Raw genomic sequence first — 8,894 nt, 5'->3', positions numbered from 1 at the left:
TGACAGTGGCCATACACAAATTGAGGACCTCCGTTAGGTACGCTACCCCCGCAGGACCCAAATTTTTCAGCATCAGCATGCATATTCCGTCGGGACCCATGGCTTTGGAGGCTTTCGCCTTCCCGATGGCCAACTGAACTTCACCGCAAGTGAAAGCAAGGGGGGCAAAGGTTGTCGTCGTGCTGCGTCGGATTGGACAGTGACCTCTTGGTTGACCAAAGCTTACTCACACCAGAGGTGAAGTTACAGGTCTTCAGATGCTCTTCCCACTTCTTCCGCTTATGTACGTTTACTAGTTGCCGAATCTCCGCGTTGAGATCCCTGATACGGGGATCTCCGGGATCGGCCTGACGAAGGCTATCACGCTCATCGGCTAGAATAGCCGCTTCGGCAGGGAAGTTGGGACGTGGGTCCATTATACATCCTGCCGGTATGAAACGAGCTGCAGCAGCAGTGACAGCCCTGCGGAACTTACGTTCACCGAGATGGACGTCGGTTGGTGTGGGAAGCGCAGTGAAGGTGTTTTCAGTAAACTCCGCGTAACCTTTCCAGTCAGCTTTAGAGAAGTTGATATAGGTCCACTGTTTAGCGGAGGCAAAGAGAAAGGAGAAAGAACAAATTTGTAGCTTTCGTTTTTTAAGAAAAAATGGTATGTAGTGCTAACTTGACACCATACACCTAGTCGATAGAATTGAGATATTGAAAATTGTAGCTTTCGTTTTTCTGGAAAAAATTGAGTTGACCCTTTTTCGAACAAAATTTAGTATGTAGTGCTAACTTGACACCATGCACCATTGACGACGGAATTGAGATATTGAAAAGGTTACAACTGCATTAATTGTAGTGTTTTTGTTTTAAATTTGTTGTGGAAAGAAAAAATTTGTAGCTCTCGTTTTTTAAGAAAAAATGGTATGTAATGCTAACTTGACACCATACACCTAGATCTCGACGGTGCACGTTGTACCCGGCACAATTCAACAAATAAACTCGTTTACGACTCAAATATCTCTTGCAATGATTTGAAAACAGTCACCCGGTTACGTATTGGCCAAACAATTATAACTCACAGGCACAATTCAACAAATAAACTCGTTTACGACTCAAATATCTCTTGCAATGATTTGAAAACAGTCACCCGGTTACGTATTGGCCAAACAATTATAACTCACAGCCACATCCTCAAGGGGGAAAGCCGACCGCTATGTCCGTATTGTAACTTGAACCAACTTTCCGTAATCCACCCCCTTGACGAATGCCAACATTTTACCGACATCAGGAAAAGCATCTTTGGAAACTATACACCTTCGGATTATTTAATAACTATTGAGAGTAAGAACATTGACAGGATTGTAAAGTACTTAGTATTGACAAATCTAAAGAAGTTAATCTGGAGTTAAGTGTTGTTTTAGATTAGGGTCAATTTCTAAGTTAACCAGTTTACTAGGTATACAAAAAGTTGACAAGCGAGCTGAAGGTCTTAGTTACTAGTGCTCCTAGTTATTGTAGTTAGGTGATTTATCACTTAATTTCTGTATAATAAATAAATAAATAAATAAATAAAGGGAACGATATTATAATCCATGTTATGAAAGTAAAAAATTTAAGCTCCTTATTGTACAATGCTCATCTAAAAGTTACACAATTTCCATATGCATTTTTATGCATGCAACACTTATAACAAACTCACCTTCGATGAGACGCAGATAGTCAAACCAGGCATCGTAGTTTTGGGGATTAGCAGCCACCTCCTGCTCATATTGGAATTTTCGCTTGGACACAATAACATCTTCGATACCTGCCCTATCGCCATATTTTTTCTCATGTATTGTGTAAGCTTTATAAAGCTCCTTTGTTCGGTCTTTGGACAGATGATCTAATGCATATTTGTAAATAACGCGTGCTCTATCATGCTCTTTCTGGCCCTCTTCAAATCGCGCAAAAGCAATAAACAGTCGCTCATCGATGTAATCATCTCCAAAGAATTCCACGGCTCGCTCGTAAACCCGTCGAGCTCCGTGTACAAATCCATGCGACTCTTCGAATCGCGCAAACTTAATCCAGTTTTTAACATCAGGGTGAACGTAAACGAAACGTTCATAGATTGCACGCGCCCGATCGATTTCTTTATAGCGAAGTTCAAAATTAACATAGGTTTGCCAAGCTTGTTCCTCAGGTTGCCATTCCATCCAGCGTTCAAACACTTGCCGGGCTCCTGCTACATTGTCCAACATTTCCTCCATATAGGTGTACTTGTACCAAAACTGATTAACGCGCGGCATGATGGTAACAGCGCGATCCCACAAATTTCGTGCATGGTTAACTTGCTTATTCTTCATTTCCATTTCAGCATATTTTAACCAAATGGTAATGTTTCGATGCTCATTATCCAGGGCACGTTCCCATATTGAACGAGCTCGGTGTATTTCCTTTTGTGATTCCTCCCACTGCGCATATTTTATCCAATGGCTAACTACCATGCGATTTTTGCGAAGATTGTCTTCAAATACTTTGCGTTTACGCTGTTGGTAATCAGCTAACTCAGCGGGGTCTGATATCTTTTGTTTGGGAGGTGGCGGAAGAATTTCCAAATCACGTTCTTTGGCTTCTCGAAGCAATTGCTCCGCCGTGATTTGTACCTCGGCAGGCGCTTTGTTTTTTACCTGTTAAGTGAATATTTGCGTAAGACCTTTGCGTTAATAAGAAATCTTACTTACCTTTGCCACTTTGGGCATTTTCTGTGGTCTTTCCATTTTATTTAGGTATTTATTTATTTTCAATTAACGAAATAGTGAAGCGATGGTAAACAAACCAGTGGTTAATTTAACAAATAGTTGAGATGACAACAAACAGCTGTTTACTGATTGCTTACAGGGTTGCAACGACTAGAATTCTTTAACCCTTCGGACAACAGGGGAGTATAATTATGAACCAAATACCATGGCGCATATTCATAGTCATATTTAGTACTCAACTAAGTCGAAACTATTCTAAGTCACAACTAAAGCCTTTCATAGTCGCCTTACAGCCCTTTCTGTTGCCCTCACAAAAATCACCACACTCACTATTGTGAGGTTTCTGACTATTGTGAGGTTATCCCTATGCTGGCGTAAATTCGAAAGCTCATACGCTCACAATTGTGAGAAAATTTATGATGTACGAATGAGACCCTCACAAGAGAAAAACAGCCGATTTTTATTGAGCAAATGTTTTGTTAATTTTCGTTCGCTATCAGTGTCTGTGTTATTTTTTATTTTTTTAACTAAAAGTATATTCAGTAATGGCAGAGTTATTGCTTGTTTTTTCGGCAGTTTCGGAAGAGTTAGAGCAGACATAGGATTTCATTTCCATACAAACTTTTGCACCAAGTTGTGGATTGCAAACTGTGTGAAGTACTGGAGCTACTCCTGCTTTGTTATTTTTTTTTATTTCGCCTAGAAAATAAATAAACTCAGTAATTATTAAAAAAATAAACAAATTGCAAAAATATTTACTTTTCCTGTTGTTCAGCATCCATTTTTTGTATTTATTTTATTGACGAAACAGCTGTTAGACAAAACTGCCACAATTTCGTTTTTTACATTTTCTTGCAATGTGTATACATTATATACATAGATATATATATCGAATGAAAGGCCCTTCAATCACCTTTCCAACTGTGTCCATATTTAGAAAATCGGTTCAATATGTTGAAAATTCCACGTTTAGCCCCCTCCTATCGCCGCCCCTGTCAATTTGCACCAAAAAAAGAATATGCCGTTAAAATCCGGAGAGGGTGGCGGGGCACGCCCACTTTTTTTTTTCTCTAGCTCAAAGGTCAGTATTCTTGAGGTGTTTTACAAACGCATGTGAACCTTTTAAGGATAGTAAATTTGTGTATAAAGTGATAATCTAGTGTTACAATAAAATGTAGTGATAGTAGGCCGGATATTTTATCAATAAATAACTTAAGTACTATTACCAACAACATTGTGAAAGTGATAATTATAGTTAATATAGTTTATAGTATAGATTAGTATCCCCACCGAGTTTCATAAAAAAATTCAGTATACTTTGAGTATGAATAAATTTTGCAAAGGGCTAGAAAAGGTCTAGGGGCATTTTAAAATGTATGTGGCCAATGTACTAAGACGGCAACACTAACTTAGGGACCAAATTAAAATTACGAATGACAGCAAAATAGAAAAGTCGCAACAAAATGTTAACCATCTTCATTTTGTAGTTGGGTTTCGCTGCGTTTGCCTTGTTTTGCTTTTCGTCAGCTGTTAATTCGATAACACAACAATACATACGCTTATGCAGACAAATTAGTGGATTCCTGCTGCTACTAATTTGGAACTAAATTTAATAAGTTGTGCATATTTTAAACAAAAATGGTGTTTCAAATCGTGCGATGTTCAACAACTTTGGCTCGCAATCTGCAGCGGTTGAGCCGCCGTCATTGGGCGGTTACATCACATGTCACTAGGCGTTTGGTAAGTATTTTTCTTTACCAGCAACAATGCATTCCTCTAAAGTCCTACCACGGGAGAGTGATTATATAATGAAAAAACGTTTCCTTATTTATTGAACAAATATGCATGATAATAAGCGTGAATAAGAAAGCGGAATTTTTAACTTGCGAATTTAACAAAGTGCTGTATGCAGAGGGAATCCTAATGTGAGGTTAGAATCAGTAAGGCTACTGGGATCCTCGGATTTGCTATGTCCTATACATAAACTTGCATTATATTTATGTACATATATTCATATGCATGTGCACTTTTTTGCAGCTTAAACTTACCTAATTAGTATGAATTAAATACTCGTTAATTCGAAGTTCTACTTTTGTAAATTTTATCTTGATTTCATAATTTGCCAGTAGTCTTCAACAAATATACCGGTCTTTATGCCGGCGGATGCGGAGTTTGGTTTGGTTTGGTCTAACAGTATTGTTAATTGCTAATGTGTTGGGGAAACTTTCACGTACATACCCTGTGGGAAATCTCTAGTTCAGAACTGGTGCGCTTCTGGTACATTTAGACCCACTACTAGTTCGTGATAAATCTCTTGCATGCAAACAACTGGCGAATTTAACATGGCGATGTCATAGGAATTGGAAATTGCCCCGCTGCATTGTATAGTTCAGAACCAATCCTAAATTCGACAGATGAAATCTAATTCGCTTTGAACACTGTTTTCTAAAGTCCCGAACCAGTTATAAAATCGACAGACGAATAAGGTAACAAGATGTTTTCAAAGTCTTTTTAGTTTTACCATGGAAGCGATTTTTAATTAAATAATTAAAATTGAAATCAAATTTGTTAGAATAAATGTAAATCAAATTGGGCATTTGAAAACACGTTTACAAATCTTTGGCTGTAGCTAACTTTGCAAAGGTGCTTGCTGTTATTGGTCAGATTCCAGAAGGTCCCAAAATATTAAAATGTTAACACAAATTTTAGTTTTGTATTACCAAACTATAAAAAAGCATCTGCGAAGTGCAGACTATAAGCGTATTTGAACGAAAAACGCACCAAGCAAAAATCTATTTAAAGTAAACAAGTTCAAAATTCGCCGTTTTAGATAAAGATTTCTAAAAATAAAATTGTTTTTTAAAAGCACCATATCTCGCTGCTTTTGAACTGGTGGCGGTCTAATTGCTATCGGACTGGTTCGGTTTTGGCGATAAAGGTCTAGTACGGAAATATACAGGGTGTCCGGTGGCAGAATTAGGAATTAAAAGCTAAATTAAAAAAGAATTACTAATGATAAAAGTTTATTTCAATAACTATTACAGAGAAGACAAGTGCGGATTTTGTTTTTTAAAAATTATTCCTCTAAAAATGTTCCTCACGAACGATATTTTTTTTAGTGCTGAGATGGTCGCTGGGTTTTTTTCGTAGACTTTACTTTTGAGGTATGCCCACCGAAAAAATCCATAGGGGTAAGATCGTCGAAGGGGTCGTCGTAGGGGAAAAGGTCGAATATTGTAACGTGGACAAAATCTACGACGAGCTGTTGCACACTAATCATTGACCTTGAAATACGCTTCGATTGCGAACGCATGTTGTTTACCCGTCCACTGAGACATCCCTATTAAATAACCCGCACGAATGACGAAACTGACGCTGTCCCCACCCCGCCGATACGCTCAGCAGTTAGGGAGAAACTGTAAATCTAAAACCCAATTCTGCCACCGGACACCCTTTACATTTGGTTCACCAGTTCGGGGTTTCCCTACAGGGTACATTGCTGATGTACTGGTATATGTACTATGTTCATATGTATATGTATACATTTGTATATGGGGTACATACATTGTACCATGCGAGGTATTTTTAATTTATATGTTGTGCGGTTCATTACAAGTTTTCAATCGGTACTACGAAGTGGCGAAAGCAGCAAGCAGTTGCATTAAATAGTGAAACTTATAAACTTTATTTCCAAAGAAAAAAATGGTGAGCTAATTTAATTAAAAGTTTTATATGTGGCTCATTCCACGGTAATCGATACCGAATGAAACGATAATTAACTTACTAATTTGAGCTTATTATTTCTAGTAAGTAAGAGTTGAAGACTGAAAACCATGATACAAAAATTTGAAGGTAAAACCGCTGAGAGGCAGCGTAACATTTTTGAAGTTTGCCAACATAACAAACATGTTTTAAAATTTTCAATCTCACAAATTTATTCTCACTTTCAGTTTCAAATAAAAGAAAATTCGAATATTTTCATCTATGTATTTATTTTTTGTTTTACTTTTGTTTGGAATTTGAGTTGCTCTGAAAATTTAAATTTTATAAAGTAGTCCCGTGAATTTTGTTATTGCTTTTGGTACAGAAGAATGTCAAAACGAAAGGGAATAGGAGATAACTTCCATGTTGTTGTTGTTGTTGTAGCGGCTACTAAGCCCCGTTCGGGGCGGTTCATCCATCAACGTTATCGTCTATTTCAGCTAGGGGGACGCCCAGGAAGTGTGCTACTTCCAAGGGGGCTGTCCATAGGGACGGGCGTTAGCTGAGTGGGGTTCTCAGGGCATGTGAAGAGGTGCCGGGAGTCATGTGGCGACTCTCCACATGCCGGGCATTGGTAATTTTCATCATTTTCTTTTGTTGACATCCTAAAGGTGCCCCGCTTTGTCTTGGATGACATTCTCCTATACTAGTGTAGAGACAAAAATGTCCAATCAGCTGATCAATCAACACCACCTTGTATTGATGCGCCTTGGTTTTACCTTTAAATATTTGTATCATGATTGAAATTATGAGAGCAACTCAAATGCCAAATAAAAATAAAACAAAAAACAAAAACCAAAATGTATTCAACAAAGTGTGATTGATTTTGACATTGCTCTCATAAGAAACAGGCTATAATGTCAAACTGAAGTTAATTCTTAACCCATTTGAATTTATTATTTTTTTAAACTGGAATTTGTTTAAAAAAAAGTTACACACAAATTTTTCAAGCAACAAATTTTCTTAATAAACGTGAAAATGTTAAGAGATAAACCGCCGAGGAGAGCAAGTAAGTACATTTAAAGTTGGGTAATAAGTAAATACGTTCGACTTTTCTTAAATATTTAATGTAAGGAAACCAAGATGAAACGGAGCAAAACGTTGGAACGGTGCGCTGTATGCAATAAAAGTCAGGACACGAAATTAGTGTGATGTTTAAACCACCTAGTTGCGAATTAAGACGGCAGCGATGGGAAGAAAGCTGAGGTGTTGTACTCGCGTTTGTGAAAACCACTTCAAGGAAAGTGATTTCATTAGTTGTCCGTCCGAATCAAGCCCTTTCAAACGAGCTCGTTTATACCCAGGCGCAGTCCCAATACCATACGAAATAACTGAAACAAGTGAGGATTTAGACCGCGATCAGGATACATTATTTGTTGATGTCCAAACTCAAACAGGCGACTCTTTAGAATGCACGTTGAGAACAGAAATATTTCTTCTTACCGAAATAATTAAAGCCATGCAAGCAAGTATGGAAGAGCTTAATTTAAAACTGCTCGAAGTAAAGTGTTTAATAGAAAACTATTTCGCATGATAAAAATTTAATTTCAAAATTGTTAGAGTTAAGCTCACATATAAAATTGGAAACTAATGTAAAATCCTACTTTTATAAGTGTCGAATAATGTTTAGGATAAAAAATTTAAATATAAAAATAAACGCACAAAAGCATAAAACTTGGGCAATTAAAAACAAGAAAATTGCTAAAACTATTTTATAAACAATTTGTTATATTTTATTGACAAAATATATATATTCCAAGTAATGTAAGTAAAACAAAACTATAATCGAAATAAAAGCCTAGGGTATCAGTGCTGACAAGATACATGCAAAACTATTTAAGGGTAAATTCGTATACTTTTTGACATAATAGTACCTTAAAAGAGAGCCGCACTGAATTGTCAATCACACCTTGTTTAATACACCTTGGTTGTGTGGTTCATTAACCAGTTTTCAGTCGGTACTACGAAGTGGCAAAAGCAGCAAGCAGTAGAAACTTGTAAACTTTATGGTGAGCTAATTTAATTATAAATTTTATATGTGGCTCATTCCACGGTAACCGATACCGAATGAAACGATAATTAACTTAACCCTCTCCAAAAACTCTTTGGGGAGCTTGTATGCTGCTACAAAAACAACAACAACAACAACATAATTAACTTAATAATTTGGGCGTATTATTTCTAATAAGTAAGAATAAATAAATCTAACTTTCAAGACTGAAAACCAAAATTTCGAAATTTATCTCAAAATCAAATATTTTTTACTTTATGTTGTACCATTTACAAACTCATATGAGAGGCTAAATTTAGTTTTCAAGGTTTTCGTGCAAGTATTAAATATTTTATTATATATTGAAATAAAGCATATTTTAATGTCACGCCCAGGGCCGTATTTAGGGG

At 36.9% G+C, this 8,894-nt stretch overlaps 2 protein-coding genes across 3 annotated transcripts in view; one reads left to right on the top strand and one right to left on the bottom strand.

The window, feature by feature from the left end:
• Positions 1 to 1,634: 1,634 nt before the first annotated feature.
• On the bottom strand, positions 1,635 to 2,836 carry LOC118748393 (protein crooked neck-like). Its single transcript, XM_036482764.1, has 2 exons — positions 2,715 to 2,836; positions 1,635 to 2,660 (listed from the first exon to the last, which is right to left on the bottom strand). The coding sequence occupies exons 1-2, from the start codon at positions 2,748 to 2,750 to the stop codon at positions 1,635 to 1,637; spliced, it is 1,062 nt and encodes a 353-aa protein (XP_036338657.1). The 5' UTR covers positions 2,751 to 2,836.
• Positions 2,837 to 4,209: 1,373 nt separating this feature from the next.
• Positions 4,210 to 8,894, top strand: part of LOC118748969 (fumarate hydratase, mitochondrial-like) — a 40,504-nt gene continuing 35,819 nt past the window's right edge. The window contains exon 1 of one of the 2 annotated variants that reach the window (XM_036483740.1): positions 4,210 to 4,472. In XM_036483740.1, the coding sequence (XP_036339633.1) occupies positions 4,371 to 4,472 (102 nt within the window). In that variant the 5' untranslated portion in view covers positions 4,210 to 4,370. Of the gene's footprint in view, positions 4,473 to 6,366; positions 6,438 to 8,894 lie in introns of those variants that run through there. The other variant, XM_036483742.1, reaches the window with a different exon arrangement.

The sequence above is a fragment of the Rhagoletis pomonella genome, unplaced genomic scaffold, assembly GCF_013731165.1.
Source record: "Rhagoletis pomonella isolate Grant_MI unplaced genomic scaffold, Rhpom_1.0 Rhpom_scaffold_00013, whole genome shotgun sequence".
Lineage (NCBI taxonomy): Eukaryota > Metazoa > Arthropoda > Insecta > Diptera > Tephritidae > Rhagoletis > Rhagoletis pomonella.
This window is presented reverse-complemented; position numbering and strand designations above follow the sequence as displayed.